Below are 23541 nucleotides of genomic sequence, written 5' to 3'. Positions count from 1 at the left end.
GGAGGGCTGGGGCTGGGGAGGTAGCCCTCTAGACAGAAGCTGGAGCTGGAGGTACGCGGTGGCTTACTGCCAGAGACACCATGCTCAGTCCAAGAAGGGCTTTGAAGGAAATGCCCCCCCTCCCCCTCCCCCTGCCTTCTCATCTCCTGCTGGTCCCTCCCATTGGCTACACGCCCAGCTGGAAACCAGTAGGCGAGGGAGCCCAGGGGTGATGTGGACACCAGGTTGGCAGAGAAGGGTAGAGAACGAACTGGTGTAGGGTGGGCAAAGTGATACAGGGGTGTTGTGTTATGCATATGCCCAAGACATGTGGTTATTTTTCTAATTATTTTTCAATATTCTAGAAGGTCCCATTAATAGATATGCCACAATTAAAAAAAAATGAAATAAAATAAAATAAATAAAAACCCTCTTGGGGTGCCTGGGTGGCTCAGTCGTTTAAGCGTCCGACTTCAGCTCAGGTCGTGACCTCACAGTTCACGGGTTCAAGCCCTGCGTCGGGCTCGGTGCTGACAGCTCCGAGCCTGGAACCTGCTTCGGGTTCTGCGCCTCCCTCTCTCTCTGCCCCTCCCCTGCTCATGCTGTGTCTGTCTCGCTCTCTCAAAAATAAATAATAAACATAAAAAAAATAAAAACCCTCTTGTTCATCTTTGTAGAAAACTTTTTTATTGAAGTACAGTATGCGTATATAACATATATACATCAGAAGTGCGCCGTCTGACTTTTCACAAGTGAGCTATCCACGTAACCAGAGCAAGACACAGAACATTCCCGGCACTCCGGAAGCCCCCTGACTCCCCACCAGCTATGTCTGCTCCAGCTCCCTTCCACCAGATACCCTGTATTCTGACCTCTCATTGCACTGGGCCTTCTCCCCAGTTTTGTACTTTACATAAAGGACACCCTTCAGTATGAGCTCCTAGGGGTCTGGCTTCTTTCACTCCACATGGTTATTTTGTTGCTCTTTGCTTACTTCCACTTGCCCCTGTAGAGTTGTTACAAGGGGCATCTTTGTGTCTATGGATTTTCTTTCTTTCTTTCTTTCTTTCTTTCTTTCTTTCTTTCTTTCTTTCCTTCCTTCCTTCCTTCCTTCCTTCCTTCCTTCCTTCCTTCCTTCCTTCCTTCCTTCTCTTTCTTTTGCCTTTGGACTTATTTTTTTAGGAAGAATCCCAGACTTAGGTTTCCTGGGTTGAAGGGTGTAAACACTTTTAGAGATCTTGATGTGTGAGGCCACATTACTTTCTGAAGGATGTGGAACCCTCATCATTCCTTATGTTAGAAGTCTGCCATTGAGATTATAATTGCTGATTTGGGCTTTTGTGGAAGGAAAGCCAAGAGGGAATCAGTTTTGGATCCTGCCGAGGAGGAATCTGAAACCGGCAATGTGAACAAGGGACACTCAAACTATATGTACTTTTTCCAAATTTGTTATTTCATTAAACAAAAAACTATTGGGGCGCCTGGGTAGGTCAGTTGGATGAGCGGCTGACTTTGGCTCAGGTCACAATCTCACGGTTGGTGAGTTCAAGCCCCTTACTGGGCTTGCTGCTGTCAGCTTAGGACCCACTTCGGATCCTCTGTCCCCCTTTCTCTCTGTTCCTTCCCTGCTTCGGGAATGCTCTTTCTCTTTCAAGAATAAATAAACATTAAAAAAAAAAAAAAGAACTATTATGGCAAAAGTCAGAATCTCATCAGCCTGTCTGACCCTTCTCTTGTGGATTGCTACTATTTTTATTTTGAATCCATACACAGAGCGAAATATTTCACAATCTTTTTTCAGGCTTTAAAGTTCTCAATTTGGCCCTAGCAGTTTCAAGAATTTAAGGCTTAGAGAGGTCAACTGACTTTTCTAAGGGCACACAGCAAATCAGTGGCAGAGCCAGGAGTAAAACCTGAGTATCTTAACAACTTGTCCAGTGTTCTCTCCACTATAACGCTGTGCCCTCCCTGCCTGTGCCCCCTTTTCTGAGAGTTACTTTCACAGTTCCTACAAAGGGGCTATTGTATCCCCTGATCATGGTCCCCTGATACCATATGATTGGGCCGACAGTGAATATCAAATTTAGACCAGGCCAATTGGATTCCCTTTCCTAAGAAATTGAGATTAGAACATTGATTTTTTTTTTTTTAAACTGGGCTCCAAAGTGAGAAAACTCAAAAGAAGCAAGCTGGGAAGGAAGGGAAAGAAAAAAAAAAAAGTCTTTAAAAATAAGGGATCAGGGGGGCCTGGCTGGCTCAGTTAGTAGAGCACGGAACTCTTGATCTCAGGGTTGTGAGTTCAAGTGTCACGTTGAGGGTAGAGTTTGCTTTTAAAAAAAACAAAACAAAACAAAAAAAAAAAAACAAGAGGTTAGGTTGAGAGACCAGGTAGTTTGAAAGACAGAGCTGGAGAGAAGAGCTGACTTGGTCCCCGATGACTTTCCAAGTTCTAAGTTCTTATTCCTCACAGGGCTGTGCCTCCAGTTCACCCATGATAGCCCTAGTAGTCATATAAGTTAGCTTGCTTTTGGCTGCAATAAGAAAATTTATTAATTCTTATAATCGGAAGTGCAGAGTGGGTTTCAGGCATGGTATGATCAAAGTTCCAGGTATATTGCTCTGCAACTCTTTCTTGGCTCTTCCCTCCATCATGTGTTGGCTTTGTTCTCTCACTGGCTTCTCTCATGGTTACAAGAGGGCTGCTATCAACAACAGGGGCCACATGCTTCCTTGTTCCCATCCATGGAGCTAGAAAAAGCATTTCCCCTCCAACCTTGGACTATAAATACTTCCTTTCTGTCTGTTTACGCCACTGTAAGTTATGTACCTATTCTCTAAAGAGTTGCAGTCTCCAGGAGAATGCTATGCACTGATTGGCTTGCACTTATGTTCCTGATCCAATCATTGGTGCGGAGGATGGAAAGGTTGTGATTGGCTAAGGATAATCAAAATCTACCCTGGAGATCCCAGTGAAAATCAACTTCTGGTCACCTGGGCTGCATGGGAGAGGGCTGGTTACCTGAACAAATCAGAATCAGCTAGGAAGGAAGAAGGGAGAACAGATGCTGGAGAAGGAAAAAAGAGAAAAATCATTTTGAATCATTTCAAGTGGATTTCTGATGCTTGTAGCCGAAGAATCATTTGGACAACCAGCTTCCCGGTCTGTAGCCAAATGCCTTTGCCCAGCCCCTCTGCAGCTTGATTCTAATTTCCTCCTCCATTCTGTAGACTCCGTTATCGCCAACATTTCTCACCACTGGCTCCTTGCTTCGGCAAGCTGGCATCTCAATCCGCTCCAAGCCCTGCTGATGGAGCTGAAGATCTCTTTAGCAGAATCAATTCTGGCATGTTCTAATTTAAAAAGCCTTGCACTTCTCTGCATGGGGACTGCTGAGATCTGTGCCCATAAAGGCAGGGAGAGTAAATTCTTCTGAGGGAGAGCCTATTTTTAACAAGTCCTGAACCTAATTGAACTTAATCATTTTTCAGTCGTTGACACTTGAAATGTGTGAGTCACTAGGCTATGCATGGAGCAGAGGGCTACGGCGGCCCTTTAAATATCAGAGACATGCTGAATACCAGCTTCCAGAATTGCTGCTAGGGTCTGGGGCGGTGGTTTTGCTCAGGGTTATGGTAAGACATGGGGCCCTAGAAACAGACAGCCCTGGATTCGAATCCTGGCTTCCCCACCTACTGCAACAGTCACTGTGTTTCTTCAAGCCTCAGTTTCCTCATCTGTAAAATGAGGAGGCTAACACTTGTACCAAAACACTTCTGTGAATAACCAAGGCCTGACATGAGGCTGCTCAAAATCCTTATTCTACTTGGTATGAGTATTCATACGTTTCCTTGCAGAAATGTTAATGTGTTTGCTCATGACATGTTGCCCAAACCCCATACATAATATGCCATGCCCTAACTTTCCTCATGGTTACAACATGGCTGCCAGTGAACAGGGACCACGTGCTCCCTCCTGCACCATACTGCCTTTCTGAAACCAAAAATGTAGTTAAGTTCTAAAACACATTCTGCCCCCAGGGTTTAGGGATAAGAAAAATGGAGCTCTTAGTATGGCTGAGCTACAATAATTCCAGGGCCTAGTAGGTAAGGTGGAAATCACGTGGAATCAAAATTACCCTGGTGAACCCGTGCTTGCAATCATTTGCTTTGAGCAACCTGGAGCCCCAGGACAAGTGGCCGGCTTGTGTTAAGGGCCATTTGTATGCAAAATGTTTAAGCTGCCAAACTCCATTCGGCCAGTGAAAAATGCTCACCCCAGATGATCTGGGTCAGACTGAGGGTTCCCTGTGTCAAGCTCATAGAGGGTGGATGTGGGTGCGCCCGAAGAAAAATGATGGGCAAATTTCCCCCCCGCACTGGTGACGTTCTTTTCTTCCTCTTAAATCCTGGCTTTCTTGTTTTGCAGAGCAGGAGGGAGTGGATCCCTCTTAGTGCGTGTGGAGACTGTACCCCGCGAGGCTGCTGTACGTGTGCGGGAGAGGGAGACGAGCAGGAACCGGCGTCGAGGGCGGAGGGCCTTAGGCCGGTGTGAGCGCCGGTTACTCAGTATGGTGGGGGTGCGGCTAGTCTGGGAAGGGGTCGCTGAGAGGTGTGTCACGTCCCCAACCCCCACCTTCCCTCCATTCCCTTTGGTCCTCTCCCGAGGGCCCTGTGCTTTCCCAGCGCCTTCCAGGGGAGAACGCCCGTCTGTGCGGGTCACAAAGGCGCGGGTTCTAGGGGTCCGAGAACTCCCAGACGCGGGTCTGGGGGGTGGGTGCAGCGGGGCCGCACACGCTCTCGGTGCCTTTGGACCCCGCAGCGGCTCCAGCGGCGGGACACGCAGCTGGGGCCATCGGCCCCCGGTAAGTTTCACCGCTCTGGCCACGCTTGCTGCTCCACAGCTCCCCCTGCTGGGCAAAAGCAAAGACGTGGTGGCTGCCCCCGCCCTTTCCTACCACCTGCCCTAATCTGGAAAACGTCAATTAAATATAAATAAATTACAATGTGTAAAATAACGTCAAGAAAATCCAACAAACTTCCATTTCCCCCTATAAAGATCTCAATTAAAAAAAAATTTTGTGTGTGTTTCTGCATCCCTGCTTGGCAAGCATATGTTTAACTTACTACCGAGTTAGGCAGCCTTCACTCAATTTTCACAGACTGGGGCCCAGCTTCTGTCTCAGACCCGGCGTTTTATAACCCATGTAGTCACGGTCTGGCTTTTCCTTTAATAGCAGGTTGTTAAAATTCAGCAGCAAAGGAGGAGCCCGCCTCCCTTACCCCAGCGTATTACATATTAGTTGGTAAAGATGATCTCGGCCCGGGGGGGGGGGGGGCTTCATTCATTCAAACACTATTTGCTAAGAGCTTCTCATGTGCCTGAGACTATAGATATTGTAGTGGATGAAATGAGGCCCAGAGAACCAGACAGCATGTGCCTGGTGATCCCTGACCTGGGCCTCTGGACTTCTCAGCATTTTCCATTGCATACCACTGTCCTCAGAAGGGGGCAAGCTGCAGATTCCTCTCAGGAACTGCCAACTCGAACCCCTGCTAGCTCCAGGCAGTTTCAGGGACTGTGGGAATTGGAGGGAGGAGTTAGGCACTAGGGAGAAGTGGAGTCTGCAGTCAGGAGAGTAAGGACATTACCCACATTCACATTTTAAAACACTGATTGCTAACCAGGACCGAAGGTAGGTTGAGTCTGCCTGAGGGCTTCAAGTTTGAGACCCTTGAATAAGAGGGTGGTGGGTCAGGGGCCAGCATGCCTGGTGGTGGCGCTTCTCAAGGCCCAGCTGTGAGAATGGGGGTAAATCTCTCCGCAGGGAACGGATAGTCCCAGCCCAGTGGGCACAGAGAGTAAGAGGCCTGTGTTGGTGTCTGGAAGCTGGAAAGAGCCCAGGGGAGACCGACTCTGTGTGTCAGCAAACAGGTAGGAAGCTGATGGCACCTCCAGCTCCTGGGGGAAAACACAGCACAACCAAATACCCTCAAGGGCAGGATAACCTGATACTTGACAATCCTGATTCACAAGCAAGGGACATTCATCAAATGCCTGTTATGTGCTAGGCACCGCACTAAGAGCTTTATACACATTAGTTTATGCTAAGAGGTGGGTGTGGGCATCCCCATTCTACAGATGAGGAGACTGAGGCTCAGAGAGGTAGAATCACACTGTCAGTGAATGTCAGGTTTACTTGAGTCATGCTTTTAGAAAGGTACATCACAGGGGCGCCTGGGTGGCGCAGTCGGTTAAGCGTCCGACTTCAGCCAGGTCACGATCTCGGGGTCCGTGAGTTCAAGCCCCGCGTCGGGCTCTGGGCTGATGGCTCAGAGCCTGGAGCCTGTTTCCGATTCTGTGTCTCCCTCTCTCTCTGCCCCTTCCCCGTTCATGCTCTGTCTCTCTCTGTCCCAAAAATAAATAAACGTTGAAAAAAAAAATTTAAAAAAAAAATAAAAAAAAGAAAGGTACATCGCAGATCCTCATGGATCCAAAAGAACCCTTGAACATAGAAGAGCTTCTGGATAATATGAAATTAGAGCTACATACAACTCCTGAGTAGAACGAGGTCCCAAAGTGAGTATCCTTTGGCTAAACGTCATCAGTCAGGTAAATCCTGCTACAGCCTTTACCCCAACTTGAGCTCTCTTACACACTGGTCTTATTCCATCCTTCGTTTAAGGAACATCCTGGCTTTTCCAGACTTCCTTGCACTGGATGCTGTGCCCTGGACTGGATGACACAGCATTCTCTGAATACTCCTTTTATCCACTTGCCTCTCGGCCTTTGCTCAGGCAGTTCTCTCTACCCAGAATTCCTTCCTCACTTTTCTTCTCTGCTTGGTTGGCTCCTATTCATCCTTCAAAACCCAAATTAAAACTCACCTCCTTTGTGGAGTCTTTTGCACTGTTTTACCCTGGACAGAATTCATAGCGCCTTGAAGGCTGACTTGCCACTGGATTCCCTAAATGTGTAGCACACGGTAGGGGCTTAGTCCGTGTGCTGAATGGATGTAACCACTTCAGGCGTGAGAACACATTTTGGTTACAAGTGATTGAAAACTCCTCCCAGATTGTTTTAGGAGAAAATGTTAGTTCATGTAATTGGACCTGACCCAGAGGTATCTTCAGGTTTGCCTAATTCCTGGGGTTTGGATGACGTCTCCAAGTTTCAATCTCTCACCATTTTGTCCTCTCCATATTAGCTTTATTCTCAGGCTCCCTGCAGGGGCAAGAAGGCTGCCAGCCCCTCCTACCTCATTTACATAGGTTCCAAAGCAGCAGGAAACCAAGTTGCTCTCTTCCTGAATGTTCAATCTTAAACCCCACTATTCACTCTGCTGGGACCAGCCAAGGTCGGTCCCATCCCTGAAATGATCACTCAGGCCAGGAAGGGTGGGATTATGCAGATTGACCAGGGATCCGGCACTCTGATTGGCCCTTCCAGAGTCATATGGCCCAATCTGATGGGGTGGGGTGGGGTCAGCCCCAGGGAGCAAAAATTGACCAGGAGTGAAGGAATGGGCAGCTTCCCCAAGCAAACCAGGGTATTGTTACCAGGAGACAGAGGAATGCCACACACTCCTCAAGCCCTCGTAAACAGTTATTACACTGGACCTTCACGTATGAAACAATCCATAGCATATCATATCATACCAGCCCGTTTACTGAGCACTTATTATGTGCCAGGCTCACTGCTAGGTGCCTTACCGCTTACCAACCTGTGAGATGCCTTCTAGAACTTCTCCTGTTTTCCAGATGAGGAAAATGATGCCCAGAGAACTGAAGTGACTTGCCCAAGGTTAATAAGTGGATGAGGAGGAATTTTTGTTGAGATTTGATGATTGGGACAACCAATCACTGGACTTTACACCACTGGACTGGAGGACCCCTCAATGGGTGGCAAAGCCAGAAGTTTCTGCTTTAGAAATCCAGCCCTTGAAGTCTGGGAGTTGGGGTGCAGAAGATCTCACAGTCCTCCAGGGCTTGTGCGGTTAACATTGTCGTTCCCTCCTCTGAATACATGGGCCAGATGAGGTTGAAGTTATGAGTTGATAAAAATGCCTCTTGTACTACTGGCTGCTGCTTTTTAAAATTTTTTTAAATAATTTTAAAAAATGTTTATTTATTTATTTTGAGAGAGAGAGAGAGAGAGAGAGAGAGAACCAGTGGGGGAGGAGCAGAGAGAGAGGGAGAGAATCCCAAGCAGGCTCTGCACTGTCAGCACAGAGCCTGATGTGGGGCTAAATCTCATGAACCATGAGATCAAGACCTGAGCCAAAATCAAGCGTCAAATCAAGGCGTGCCTGGGTGCCTCAGTCGTAAGCGGTCGACTTCGGCTCAGGTGATGGTCTCGCGGTTCGTGAGTTCGAGCCCCGCGTCGGGCTCTGTGCTGACGGCTCGGAGCCTGGAGCCTGCTTCAGATTCTGTGTCTCCCTCTCTCTCTGCCCCTCCCCCGCTCGCCCTCTGTGCCTCTCTCAAAAATAAACAAACATTAAAAAAAAGAGTCAAATCTAGAGTTAGATGCTTAACTAAGCCACCTAGGCACACCCCAATGGCTCCTGCTTTAAAAGGCAGGTGTGTGTGTGTGTGTGTGTGTGTGTGTGTGTGTGTGTTCTATCCTTAACTGAAGCTGAAGTTGGGCTAATTGCATTTTAACCCCATCAGAGGACACATTGCCCTGATGCCATTTGCCCCCTCTTCTTTGGGAACACAGGGAGCAGGAGGGTAACCGGCTCGCCAGAACCGTCTGCCTGGCTCCTAATAATAAATTGTGAGAGGAACAGGTTTCAGGCAAACACTGCATATTAAAAAAAAAAAAAAAAAGAAGAAGAAGAAGAAGAAGAAGAAGGCTCTTCTCACACCCGGGCAGCCATCTGCCGTGTCCTCCACACGTGCCAAGTGGTGGGAGGAGGAAGGGACTGCAGCGGGTGGGGAAGGGAGGAGGTGCCCGCCGGGTCCTTAATCGCCAGCAGGCAGGCTCACACATTCTCTTCCTCTTGCCACTGTGGACAGGGCACTGCAGAGACAGAGCAAGGCGCGCTCGCTGGCTTTGACCTTCCTGGTATCTGAGCATAGGGAGCGCACAACTCCTTCAAGATGCCGACGGTAGGTATTAGCTCCTGCGTATGGAGCGCTTGCTGTGGGTCAGGCACTGTGCTCGCCACTATACATATATTAGCTCATCTAATCCTAACCACAAATCTATATGCACCCATTTTATAGATGAGAGACTGGAGGCTCAGAGACGTTAAGTGATTCACCCAAGGTCACACAGCAAGGCCGCCTCTTCAGTATGCAATAATGAGGCCCAGCCTCCTCTCTACCCTGGCGACCCAGAGTGGGTTTTCCCTGTAACAGATAAGCAGTTGACATCACCCAAGGGCAGTCTCCCACCTCTAGCCCTGCCCCCAGACACCCTCTGCCCTCTGCCTTTGGGCTGAAATGTAGGCTTCTCTGGTCACCCAACCCGTTGGTCAATGCCTCTCCCCGTCTCACCCAGTCAAAGAAGCACAGGAGAAAACGCTCCGAAGTTCTCAAGGAACCTTCAGAGAAGGTCAAAGAACAGCTGGCTGAGGCTGAGCTTCGGAAGCTGAAGCAGCAATTCAGGAAGATGGTGGAAAGTCGCAAGTCCTTCAACTTCTGCTCCCAGCAGAAGATCTCGAGCCAGCAGTGAGTGATGGTCAGAGCTTTGTACTGAGTGAACTTGGAGAAAGTTTTGGATTTGGTTTCATGGGATTTACTTTCTCATGTGGCCTCTGGGCAGGAAGCCGGTTCTGAGCCCAATCTGGGTACTTAGGTGGGACAGCTTCAGTAGGAGGGAGGATTTATTCTCAGAATTAGGGTGTCACAGGGACTCCAAGGGGGGCAGGACAGCCATGCCTCAGGGAAGGACCCAAATGAAAAACTATTTCTGGTTCCTGTTTCTTTCTGCACGTGGGTTTCCTTCTTCCCTATCTGGATCTCAGCACTGGCCGGTGGGAGATGGCTGCCCCAACTCCTGAGCTACCAAGGAACCACACAGACTGTAGTGAATCCCAAAGTCCCAGGAAAGAGGGAATCTGATTGGCTTAGTTTGGGTCAGGTGTCTACTTCTGGTCCAATCAGCTGTGCCCGGGGGAGGGACAGGACCATAGGGCACAAAATGGCTATTGTCACTCCCATAGTTCTGGCAATGGAGGTGGGGGAGTTCCCCGAGGAGAGGAAATCATCAGGCTGTGTCTATCCCAAAATATATTTCCTGCTTGTGCATCCTTGTGGAGTCTGCAAGATCAAATATTTGAAGTTGGATTGTCCTAGAAATTATGATGTTGATAGCTTCTTTAGACAATAGAAAGGTGTTCCCTGGGGTTGAATAAGCAAATATCCTTAGATTCCCTTCAAGGGAATGTAATTCCTTAGCTACATCCTTAACATTTATACAGGCAGAAACTGCCCATTATTAGAAAGAAAATCTTACTGTTAGATGACGTGTAAAGTTCAGAGGGTAGAGGAAAAGGAGCTCTTTCCATTTTCTATGGATTCAATTCACACAGAGCTACCGCTAGTCCGTTTGGGATCTTCCTGTGAATTAGAAAAAGACGCCCTTTCTCAAGACACTTTACTGCCATCTCTTGGAAACACTGTCATCACATAGGGATTTTGTTAGAACAAGATGAAGCATCTCCCAGGAAAGGGTACTAAGTCAAGAAATCAATGATTGTTTTTCAAGCAGATGGCTCTCTCTTGGGCTGTGCAGTCCACAACCTGCACATCTGTGCTCGGCAGCCCTGATTCACAGCTTACCGCTGGTGGGCATCAGGAAATGCCTCCTTCCTGGTGGGTCTCTGACAGTTTTTCTGGAATCTTACCCTTCACACTACCGCCTTCATCCCACTTTTCACTGTGACGGACCTAAAGGGGAAGGAGCGGAAAAGTGGACATCTTAGATTCTTCAAGTGAAACACCTATAAATAGGGGCCAGAACTGAGATGAGCTGAGTGAGGTGCCCAGGGTGCAATATTTAAGGAAGTGCTTTTTCCAGTGCTTCTCCTACACCTATACCACCTTAAGAGTGAAAGCCTCCTTAAATTTAGGGATGCCTCACTCCGGGTCCCAGTCCTGCTGATATGACAGACAAACCTTCCTTTTGCTTTTGCTGAGCCCTCAGAATTCCTAACTCTGGTGGACTCTGTTTTTTCTCTCTACCTTAACAAAGACCCCCTGCCAAGAGGGGCTTAAGATGGGAAGAAAGGTCCCAGCTACCAGGTTTAGAAGACAAGCTGCTCTAGAATTAGGGGTGCATTCCCACAGGTGGCTATTTACATTTATTATTGGTGGAATACCATTTAAAATTCAGTTCTTCCTTTGCACTGGCCACATTGCAAGTGCTCCACAGCCTACGTGGCTGGTGATTCTATGGGACAGTGCAGATAGAGAACAGTTCCATCATTACAGAAATTCTATTGGACGTGTTGCTTTAAAACAGGGGTCAGTGAGCCATGACCCCTGGGCCAAGTCTGGCTGGCTGCCTGTTTTTGTAAATAAGGTTTTATTGGAGCATGGCCACGCCTATTTGTTTATGCGTCTCCCATGGTTACTTTGTTGCATCGTTGCAATAGAGACCATCTGGGCCTGCAGATCCTAAAATATTTATTTTTTGGCCCTTTAAAGAAAAATGTTTGCAGACCCCCCCCCTCCCCACCCTAGAACATTTTGCTGTTCTAGAACAATGCTTCCAAAACTTTAATGTGCATGAGTCAATTGAGGATCTTGTTACTCGAGCAGATTCTGATTCAATAGGTCCTGAGTTAGGGCCTGAGCTTCTGCATTTCTCCAAGCTTCCAAAGGCTATGCAGGCAGCGGGTCTGCAGACCGCACTGTGCAGCAGGTGTCGGTGCCTAGACTTTGCCAGAAACAGCCTCTGTGCTGTTTCCAGTCATTGGGTTGTTGGGTTGTTGAGTAGTCGTGCGAGCCTTTTCTTTTCAAAATCCCTGTTTGCCCACACACCTACCCCTCTCTTCTCCAGAGAGAGTGAGAGAGAGAGAGAGAGAGAGAGAGAGAGAGAGAGAGAGAGAGAGAGAGGAGACTCACGTCAGTCATTTAATAAATCATTAGCATCCCGCGTAGAGACAGTGGGGGAGGTTGGAGGTTACTGAGCATCTCTGTGTTGAGGCGACACTGAAAATGCCTGGCTGATGGGCTTGCCTCTCGTGACCAGAGATCATTGGCTGCAAAGTCTGGAAAGAAAGTCAGCAAGATCAGACAGATGCCCATGAGCTGCTGGCAAAAGAGGACCTGGTCCTAGAACTTAGGTGTTGACAGGCACAGCTGCAAATTGTTCCCTAGCAAGCAAAGGCCCGCTAGAGAGGGGCGGAGCCATGGAAGGTGCGGCGAACTGGGCGGCGGGCGGTCAGAGTTCTAGCCCTGGACCCCAGACCCTGACAAGCCCCTGCCACTTGCAGGGGCGGGAAGTACCTCTCCGAGGCTCCTTCAGCGCTAAGGAGCCTGGGGCACCCGGGCAAGGTAAACTCGGGGCGGGGTTCAGAGTCAATCACGTGCTGCTTTCCCAACAGCAAGGAAATCAAGACCCTGCAGAGGGAGCAGGAGGAGATCACTCTGCTTCTGGGTCTCATCAAGTCCTCGAAGAACTTGGAACTGAATGAGAGAAACTACACGGAGCTGTGTTTCCTGCTGCAGACCAAGGAGGACTACGAGGCCCTGATTAAATCACAGAAGGTGCTGTTGGCAGAACTGGATGAGAAGGTGTGGTCTTTCTCGTAGGGGGTTAACCAGAGCGAGGAGCAAGGGCGGGGGTGGGGGGCGCGGGAGTACCCACCATGCCTTAGGCCAGATCTGACCCCCCCCCCCCCATATTCTAAAGGTGACTGTGGTCACTCCACCACCTTGGGACCCCTACTCTCCCAGTGCTACCAGACCATTCCTCCGCTGTGCTCCCCAGCGCCTCCCCACTACCCTTAGAGTCAATTCTCAACCCCGCGCTGTGTTGGTCAGGAGAGGTTAGGTTATACCGCAAAACACCCCTCCCCCACAACTCAGTGTTTTGAGCAATAAAGGTTTCTTCTTCGTTCCTGCTGTGTCTATCATGGATTGGCTAGGGGCTCTTATATCTTCTCATCCTGGGACCAGGTTGCCAGGTGTTGTGGCAGAGAAAAAAAGTTCTGGAAAGTCTCACACTGGCAATTGAAAGCTGCAGCCTGGAAGTAGTACATTGCTTCTGCTTATGACCCATAGGCTCAAAATAGTCAAATCCATATATACCCCAAATGCCCATCCCCGAATAGTCAACTCTACCCATCCACAAAAGAGTCGAAGAAGTGTATGTATCCAGAAGGCAAAGAGCTAGAGACATTTGTTTGACAATGTTAATGGTTATATCTCTTCCTATGGCTTGAGAGGCCCTGTGATCTAGGCCCTGCCTACCCCTCTGTTCTCATCCCACGTCATTCCTTCCTTCACTCATCTCACCCAGCTGCAGAAGACTTCCCCCTTCCAAATATGTGAAAACTAGTCTGACCTCAGGGCCTTTGCACGTGTTCCCCTGATCCCCACTCTTTGTCTTTTATGTCTCAGCTCAAGTGTGACTTTTAAAGGGAGGCCTTTTCTATGTCCTCTCTCCTATTTAAAGCATATCCCCCTTGCATTAATTAGGTTCCTGGCCAAAAACAAATAGTATGCTCAGTAAGGTACTTTGAGAAGAGTTTTATGAGGCACTGTTTACAAGGGTGTGAGCACAGAGTAGGGACATTGAAGCACTGTAGGGTTAGCCGCAGGGGGCACACCCCAGAACCTGAACACAGGGAGCATGCCAGGGGGAACAAATACCCCAACCTCTCTCTTCTCACCCATGGACCCCCAGTGCAAGGAGGCCATTGTGGACTCCTTCCAGGTCAGCTTCCTGGGGCACAGAGCAGGGTGGGTGGCACAGAGTGGAGAGTGAACCTCAGGAGTCAAGCAGAAGATCCCAGAACACCCCCTCGGCCCCTTTCACAACATCCCACGGCCCCCCCTTGATAGCACTTCTCATAGTGGTAATTATGGCTTAACACAGGTGTCATCTGTCCCTATAACGTGTCACCTGCAGGAGGGCAAGGACCATGTCTGTTTTGCTCCCCTCAGTACATCCCATGCGTGTGCCAGTGCCTGGCACATAGTAGGCCCTCAATAAATATTTACTGACTGAAAGAATCTGGAAATCTCATTACATCTTTCCTCTGCTTGCAAATCCTTCAGTAATTTCCTGTTGTTCTTGAGATAAGGGCCAGACTCCCGCGTGTGGTCTGCTGGCTCGGCTGCCCTGTGTCCCTCCTGCCCCTTCCACCTTCCCTCCTGCTCCCCCCTCCGTGTTCCATCCGCACTGGCCACCTCCATAAACCTACAGTGCTGTCTCTCCCCTGCAGGCCTTTGCACATGCCTTTCCCTCTGCCCGGATTGCCCTTCCATCTTCTGTGCCTGGGGAGCTCCTATTCATCCTTTAGGCCTCAGCCCAAATGCTACTTCTGCCGGATACTTGTCCCTTCATTTCCCTGCCAGATGCTTCCGTTGGACGTGTCTAAAATGCCTTACATCTCCCTTTTCCTAGGACTAATTATGCTTCATAGCTTGTTTCTAGTCCTAGATTATAGGTTTGTGTTGAGGCCAGGGGCCATGATACCGTCTTGGTCACCAGCATCCCCCTGTTGTCTGGCACAGAGAGGGCATCTAAGAATCACTGAGGAATGAATGAATGAATTTGTGGATGAGAAAGGAGGCAATAGCAGTGAAGAAAGAGGAAAAGTGAAGAAAAGATGGGGACATGGGTGCTCAGAAATAGTAGGAAAAGGCAGCCTGCTTTGGAATCCGCAAAAGGACATGGGGCTCACCGCCCTGTACAAAACCCCTTTTTGCCCAGCTCCATCCCAGGGAGGGCGGGTCCCAGAATCCCCTGCTGCTATGCCCAGAGCTTCCTCCTTGCAAGAGGTCACTGGAGGCAGGGACCTCGCCAGGCCCTGCCTGGCCTCAAAGAGCAAATAAGCCTATGCCTTCGTGCTGGAGAGAGCACCTTGCGTAGGCAACGCATTCCTCTGGCGGTGCAGCCTTGGATGTGTCTCTCGTTGCGCAGAGGCCTAATTACTCTCAGCGTCACGAAAGGAACGTCTGACAAAGAGATGCCAAAGGGAACAGGAGGCTGAGTTTAATGACAAGAGTCACTGGGCAGAGTGCTGACACCACAGCATCCTTTGACAAGGAGCTAGAACCTGAGGTCCCCCGGTGAACTCAGGCAGGGGCGGGCATCCCTTCGGCGCAGGCCATGCTTTGCTCCGGAGATGCTGCCCTCCCATATATTACAACGAGTCGTTTGTTTCACTTCGTAGGTGAGTTAGCGGGGCTCTGTGTTGAGGGAGCTGCCTGTGCACAGCGTAAGAGAGAAGAAAGTAGACGGGGGTCTGACGAACCAAAGCCTGGCTACTATGATTGAATCATAAACAGCGTTCACATGCCTTGCGAGTTTGTGGGCAACCTAGCGGTTCCCTTGATGCCTGATCATCTGAGCTGCCATCTTGCTTGATGTACCGGTGGGCATGTGTCGGGCTATGGAAGTTTGTTTTTCTCACATAATACGATGTCTGTCTGGAAAAAGATTGTCCCAGAGACGGGTTAGTAGCTCTACAGTGATGGGTTGGTCTTTTTCTCTCCGATCCTCTTGGTTGGCCCTCGCCTCATGGTCACAAGATGGCTGCCAAAGCTTAGCTGGTATAGCTTCTCACAGAATCACATTCAAAGATATGAAGAAAGGATAGAGGGTCTTGTTCTTATATGATATTCTCACTTATGAGGGAGAGAATATTTCATAGAAACTCTCCAGCTGATTTTCGCTCATTGGCCAGGGCATATACCTACTTCTAGGCCAACCACTGGCAAAGGGAAATGAAATTTCTATAATTGGTTGGGGGCTAGACCAGGGGCAGTAAACTGTGGTGTGAGAGCCCAAACTGGTCTGTTTATGGCCCTCCAGAAAAGAATGATTTTTACAAAGAAGACAGACTATCTCTTCCTATGACTGTTTTAGGAAATGAGGAAACTTTCTCCAGAGGCTTCCCTAGCAATCAGCCTGCCTAATTCATAGGCCCTAACTGGTTTAGTCCTGTCCAACCTTGAATGAATAAACCATAGGCAGAGGGGACAGAATTACCATGGTTGGCTTGGACCAGCCTTCTGGGGTGAGATGGGTTTTGGGGGCCAACAACCCACCACATCCATTACAGTTCTGGCTGTTCATACCTCTTCCAGCTACCTGGCTCTGGAACATTCTTCCGTCCTTTGCTTGGTATCTCTCACTGCCTGAAACCATCTTTCATCAGCATACTGTGGTTCCTTCAAGATTAAATGTGGGCGTAGACCAAATTGGTGGTCTTCAGGACAGATTAAGTCTGACAACATGAGGGCTTTGGTCCAGTCAGTGTTTAAAATTTATTTTAATTAGTTAACTTGTTAAAATTGAGAGATTTCATGTAAAAATTTGGGTATCTGACTTTTCTTCAAAAAAAGAAAAAAAAGATGGAAAGATTTGGTAACATTGACCCTGAATTTCCGTGGGACAACTGCAACTAAATAGTGTTGTGGTGACACCACAGCTGTTTACCCACTCTCTACTTCTTCCTCTCTAACAGATTCCTAAAGAGCTACGTTTCTCATCTTTCCTTGCAGCTAAAGGTGGGCAATGAAATTTGAGGGGAAGTCTGTTGGGGGTGTCTAGAAAGTTTTGCTTCCTAGATATAGGTCCTAGCCATTTATCCATGTTGCTTCTTCTACCTTCCTGCCTGGAATATGACTGTGAAAGCTGGTGCAGTGGCAGCCATTTTTTGACCATCAGGGAAAGGCCAGGTGAATTACAGAGATCTTGTGTTTAGTTCCTTGAGTTACTGAACTTAACCTGGCATGTTTATGGAGAGGAAGATAAACCATAATTTGTTTGAGCCATTGTTTAGTTGCATTTTCTATAATTTGTAGTTGCATGATACGAGCTGCTGCCTCTTAAGGCAGGGAGTATGTGCTCCAGTTTTCTATATTCTCCACCGTCCTGTACGGTCTTATAGTGGGCCCACTTTACGCTTTTATGCCACCTGCTTGGGCATAGTTTACAACCTCTGGTATAGATTTTTCTCTCAATGTTCCATGGTCATAACTGAGACTGTGCTGTATAGACTTCCCGAAGGTTTGGCAATAACCAAAGGAAACCACCATCTCAGGGACACTAACATAGAACCCCGGATGCGACTGCTCCCAGAATTCATCAGCCCAAGCTCAGCACAGGGGCGCCTTGCTCCCAGCTGGAAGCCAGCCTCCATGTAGCTGACAAACTTTATATTTCATTACACCAAGCACTTAACGTCTCTCATCTGGAACTTCTCAATTTCCAGACAGGAGCCGGGCTTCAGATAGTGAATTCAAGTTACTACCTCCAGACAAACAAGAACATAAAAAATTGCTTTAAATGACAGTGCCCTGACCCTTCACCCAGCAGGGTTCCAAAAAAAAAAAAAAAAAAAAAGTCTCAGAGCTTAGTCTCAGTCCAAACCCTAAGAAGATAAAGTACCTCTGACACATTAGGACCTGGCACTCACTTGTCTTCAGATAATAGTTCTATAAACTTCTGTAGAACCTGCTAGGATTTAGCACTAGCCAGCTGCTTCCAGATGGGGCTAACTTTTGGGAGGCAATTTGGATCTCTGCCTGGGTTGGGTTAAAGCTGTATGTCAGGTTGGTTATGCACGTTGCTAGTGGTGTGAGGAAATGACATGATCCGCTGTCGCTTATATGAGAAAATACAGAGTGAGCTCTGTGGGAAGGTGACGGCAGGGGTGGAGGTGGGGGGTATGCTTGGGTCTGGAGAACTTGGCTGGAGCTGCAAGGGTAGAGAGAAACACCAAAATTCTCTCCTGCCAGCCATGGCAAGGGTGTATGGCCCTTCTCTGAAGTCAGAATCTATGATCCCAGTGCATAAAGCGCATGGCGTGTTAGCGATGCTTTTGGCCACAGGTGACATGATACCTAACCAAAAGAAGCTTGCACCAAAAGGTGAGTGAAAATGACATGCACAGGTAAAAGCAAAAACTCTAAATCGCCTCATTTTACCCCAAACTGGCTAAGATTAAGTTGCGTTGAGCATGCATTCGAGAGAGAAATAAAAAATCCTTTTGTAGGAAAGGAAAGAACATTAGAGTTTTTATTTTAGCACCCTTAAGTTAATGAACTGTTGAATCTGTACCCATATAGATATTAATTTAACACAGTTGGGGGGGTTCTCTCTCTCTCCTTTTTTTTTTTTTTCCAGATTGCTCAGATGGAAAAAAAAATTATAAACCAAAAACAGATCTTCGCCAAGATACAGAAAGCCAATGACCCCCGGAAACTGCAAAAACAGATCCACATTTTGGAAACCCGTTTGAATCTCGTACGTACGTGTTCTCTGCAGCTTTGCAAACCGCTCTGCCTTCCCTTGCTCAGAGCAGAGAATGATCCCCATGGTACCTTTAGCAGAACACATCCATCTTGTTGGTTGACTCAGAAGAAGGTTAAATAATAGGGTTCATACAAGCCAGACAGCCTTTTAGACTTACCATCCACCCTACTCTATCCACTCTGTTCCATCCACTGGTTGACCCACTGTTACCCAAGGTGCCTTTCTCTTTCTTGCTCTCTGCATTTTATGTACCATGCTGCTGCCCGCCTCCCCCCCCCACCCCATCATCCCCATCTCCCACCCCTCCCGGGATACCTGTTCTTAGTCACTTGACTTAAAAACTCTTGCTCATTCTCAAGAAGCAGCTCAAATATTAGCCCTCAGCAAGCAGAATTAGTTAGACCTTCCCTCCCATCGCAATCTGTTCACACCTCTGTGAGACCTGGTACTTTTTGGTTGTTGTTGATGTTGTCTCTAGGAAATATTCAGCACAGACATGCATAACCAGATAAAGAGAAAAGTGGTATTTCCTGATCGCTTTCAGTTTATAGTGAGTTTTGCATTAAGCAGGATTTTCTAAATTGCAAACTGGCTTAAGCAAACAAAAAAAAGAGAATGGATTGGTCATGGAACTAAAATTTCAGGGGCAAAAGTGGGGCCTTCAGAAATAGCTGAATCCAGATGCCCCAAGCATGTCTTTAGGATACTTTCTCTGTCCATCTCTCCTTTGCGTAGAGATGACTACATTCTTGGGCAGCCCCCCAATGTGAACAAACACCAACAGAAAAAGACAATCTCTTTCCTAAGAATTCAATCATAAGTCGCAGGGAGGGCTCCCATTGGGCCATCCTGGGTCAAGTGCCCATCCCTAAACCAATCATGGTGGTCAAAAGAATGAAATACATGGACTTGAGTCACATAACTACGCTTGTATCACTCCCCCCACTCCCACAGCCCCCACCGGAAGTCAAGGGACGGCAGCCCTATCCAACAGTGTGGACTGAGAGCTAGGGAGAAATGGTTCTCCTGGAAAAGCAAAAAGAAAGAAAGAAGCAATCCTGGGCAGGTACAAACACATTTCAGTCTGACTTGTGAAATTACAGTTCTCACAAAATGAGCCAGGAGAGAGGGAAAGTGAATTGATTTGGAAGGAAGCCTGTCAGCGCCTCATTATGCAAAGCTCTTAGCTTCCCCCAAACTCTGACCATCAAGTTTTAACCGGGCATGTTTGAAGGTAATTGGATATGACCTCTGTCTGCCCCGGTAACCTGAAAGTGGACTGAAGACAGGGCAGTGTCTTTTTAATATCCACACACAGTGATTTGTACCCATGTCTCAGAATGCCTAGGAATTGTGTTAACATGCAGATTCCTGGGTCCCCTCCAGATTCACTGGTTCTGAGTCAGAACCTTTAAGGCTTAGACCCAGGCATCTGCACTGTTATTAAAACTCCCAGTGAAACTCTTACTGAAAACCCCAGTGAAACCAAAGGTTAAGAATCAAGGTTAAGGTTAATGATTCCCTTGGTTAAGAATCATTAATGCCTGGCACAGTGTGAGGCTTAGAGTAGGTACTTAGCAAACATCTGTTGATTAAATGAATGAATAAAGGTATGCATGATAGAGGTCTACTTTTTTGTTTATAGATCTATTCAGGTTTTCTATCTCTTCCTGAATCAATTCATTAGTTTGTTTCTTTCTAGGAATTTGTCCATTTCATCTAAGCTATCTTAATTTGTTGGTATACAATTGTTCCCAGTATTGCCTTATAATTCTTTTTATTTCTGTAACGTCTGTCGTATGTCCCCTATTTTATTTCTGAGAGGTTTGCTCTTTTGCATCTCAAAATGGTCCCCTTTCCTTTCTTCCCTGACCAGTTCTGGGTGTGCCTTTTAGTAGATTAGGTAACCAACTCTAAAGGTTATTTCAGGGTCCCCAAATATTCCATGACCTTAAAGACTCCTCCATTTACTCAATGGGGCGTGAGAGTCCTCCCCATTTTTATCCCACAATCAGAGGATGGGTAGCATGGCAACAGTCCTGGAGTAGAATTCACACTACAGTGCAAATGACTGATAAGTGATATCTTCTTAAGGGTAAGTGGAAGATATTGAGAGAATAAGGATGATTCTGTTCTTGGATTCCTTTCCCTTGTGTGGTGGCTACTGACATATCCTACAGAGGAGCCCGGGGCCAGGACTAGGGTGAGGCAAGTAAAGAGCCCAGAGTGCAGAATTTAAGAAAGCACTCATGGAAATGCAGGGTTGACACCAGAAAATGAGTACCTCCTTAAATTTTGCATCCTGGTGGCCTCACTTGCCGTACCCCATCTCAGCCCTGTGGAAGCCTAAGGTTTCTCCAAATATGCCTTGAAAACCTCTGATCGAATCTACTTTCTTATGATTAGGACTATTTTCTGCAATTGTTTCTTTTCAGTGTCTATGGGAGCACTCCTCATAAAAATTTTTTTATTAGGATAAATTTATTAAGATGTACAGAAAAGTTGAGGGAATCAAATAATGAACACCCACATACCTATCACTTAGATTTAGTAATTGTTAACATTTTACTATTCTGTTTCACCCTTCTTTTCCCTGAAGTATTTTAAGGTAAATTACAGACATGATGATATTTCACCCCAAATACCTCCATACCTAAAATCAATCATCTTTAAAAATCAAACATTTTCTTTCATAGACACAAAACCATTATCACACCTTACAAAATTAATACTATTTCCTTAATACTGCCCACATTAAAAACTTCTCTGGCTGGCTCCAAAATGTCTTTTAAAGTTGGAGACTGTCAAGTTTCACCTAATAGGTCTCTTAAATTTCTTTAACCGACAACAATGGATCTCAAGCAGAAATGATTTTGCCCCCAAAGGGACATTGGCTCTAAAAAGAGACATTTTTGATTGTCACAACTGGGTTGGGGCTGTGCTACTGGCATTTATTTTTATTATTATTATTATTTTAATGTTTATTTTTGAGAGAGAGAGAGAGGAGGGGCAGAGAGAGAGGGAGACACAGAATCCGAAGCAGGCTTCAGGTTCCAAGCTGTCAGCACAGAACCCGATGTGGGACTTGAACTCACAAACCTTGAGATCATGACCTGATGTTCAACTGATTGATCCACCCAGGCACTCCTGTGTTACTGGCATTTAGTGGGTAGAGACCAGGGATGTTTCTTTAATAGCATAAAGCACAGGACAGCTCTCCACCACAGGGAATCATCCAGGCCCAAACAGTGCCAAGTTTGAGAAACCCTGCTCTACAAAAGCCCCATCCCAACTCTTTCCAGCCACCAACTTGTTGAAGAGTCTGGGTCAGCTGTCTTCTAGAAAGTTCTACCTTCTGGATTCGGCTGCTTGTTTCCTCATGGCGTTATTTACCTTTTCCTCTCTCCCTTGCCCTTGCTAAACACTGGAAGTTAGGTATAAAGGTAGTTGAGAAATTTAAAATCCGGGGGGTGGGGGGACTTACCTAAGACCACTCAGCCAGCTGGTGGCCAGCCCAAGTCTCCCACCCAGCACTCCCAAGCGGTGCTGTGGGCCTGGGGCGGGAGGTGGGGGAAGACCTTCCCACCCTCTGGCTGTCTTCGGAAGTGTCTCATGCCCCAGGAGTGAGCTCAGTATTGAAGCACGGCCCCGCCCACAGGTCACCGTGCACTTTGACAAGATGCTGACCACCAATGCTAAGCTCCGAAAGGAGATCGAGGACCTGCGGTATGAGAAGGTTGCGTATGACAATGTGTATCAGCAGCTGCTGCGGCGTTTATCGATGCAGAAGAAAACCATGAATGTGGCCATCGAGCAGTCTGCCCAGGCCTATGAGCAGAGGTGGGCTGGGGGGAGACCTAGGGGCAGGATGTCTCTTAAGCCCCTGCCGAGCACCTCTGCCCCTGGGCTTATGCATTGAGGGATCTTGAATCATGATAACTCTGAGCACTGTGTGCCCCGCACGGTGCCAGGTTCTCTGGGTGTCATTGCAACCCTCACAACTGCCCCCGGGGGTTATCATCCCTATTTTACGGACCAGGATACAGAGGCTTAGAGATGCCATTTGCCCGAGAGCCAGGTAAATGGCGGATGTGACAGGACTGAGATTCAAACTTCTCTGCTGAACCGCCTCCTCCAGGTAGCCCTGCCTCTGGTCCTAGGGGCCTCTCCGTCCGGCTTATCTCCTTGCCTCCCACTCCAGGGCAAGAGGCATATAGCTGGGCTGTGAAGAGAACAGGTTTTAGAGTCAGATCTGGGTTTGAATCCTGGCTCCATCCATCATTACTGTATTATTGTAGGACCACTTTGGATGGTAGTGGGGAATAAACAATATATGTATATAAGGACTCGCTGGGCCACAGTAACTGACAAGTGGTGATGATGATGATGATGGTGATGGTGGTGGTGGTGGTGATGATGATAGAAAACTCACTTCCTGGGGATGGTCTGGAGCCAGCCGCTCCTGTCATTCAGGTAAGGAGGGCTGTTCTTCCACTCCCAGCAACCTCCACGATTCAAAGAAGTGATGGCCGTTGGCAGAAAGTCCCTCTGGTCTGGTAGGGGGAGGGGAGGGGAGGGGAAGGGAGGAATCTCCAGACGCTCAGACCCTGTGCCTGCCTCACTCAGGCTGGAAGCCATGGCTCGAATGGCCGCCATGAAGGACCGCCAGCAGAAGGACATTTCTCAGTACAACCTGGAGATCCGAGAGCTGGAGCGTGTCTATGCCCACGAGACCAAGCTCAAGTCCTTCTTGCTCATCAAGCTGAATGATCGTCTGGAGTTCGAGGAGCAGAGCAAAAAGGAAGAAGGTATGTTCTCCAGGCATTTTCTCTCTCTCTCTCCCCCCTCCCTCCCCATCTTAGCTGAGGGTGCCCAAGTCCTTCTGTAGTAGGCATGCCAACTTTAGCGAATAAAATTACAAGATGCCTAGTTAAATCAACACTTAAGATAAACTGAATAAATTTTTAAATAAAATAAAAATTATTTGTAGGTTATCTACAATTGGGACACAATTTATACTTTAAAAATGTATTGTTTGTCTGAAGTTCAAATGTAACCGGGGTCCTGTATTTTATTGGCCAACCCTAACCCATAGGACGTGTCCTTACTCTGAGGTTCTC

General features: G+C 47.6%; 1 protein-coding gene across 1 annotated transcript in view; it reads left to right on the top strand.

Annotated features, from left to right (window-relative positions):
- Window positions 1-9592: 9592 nt before the first annotated feature.
- Window positions 9593-23541, top strand: part of CCDC63 (coiled-coil domain containing 63) — a 31169-nt gene continuing 17220 nt past the window's right edge. Inside the window, exons 1-5 of the mRNA XM_030292200.1 lie at window positions 9593-9651; window positions 12534-12723; window positions 18293-18412; window positions 22080-22261; window positions 23048-23229. Of these exons, the coding sequence (XP_030148060.1) occupies window positions 9593-9651; window positions 12534-12723; window positions 18293-18412; window positions 22080-22261; window positions 23048-23229 (733 nt within the window). The remainder of the gene's footprint in view (window positions 9652-12533; window positions 12724-18292; window positions 18413-22079; window positions 22262-23047; window positions 23230-23541) is intronic.

The sequence above is a fragment of the Lynx canadensis genome, chromosome D3 (assembly GCF_007474595.2).
Source record: "Lynx canadensis isolate LIC74 chromosome D3, mLynCan4.pri.v2, whole genome shotgun sequence".
NCBI classification, from domain to species: domain Eukaryota; kingdom Metazoa; phylum Chordata; class Mammalia; order Carnivora; family Felidae; genus Lynx; species Lynx canadensis.
Note: the sequence above shows the minus strand (reverse complement) of the source record. Positions and strands in the feature narration are given on the sequence as shown.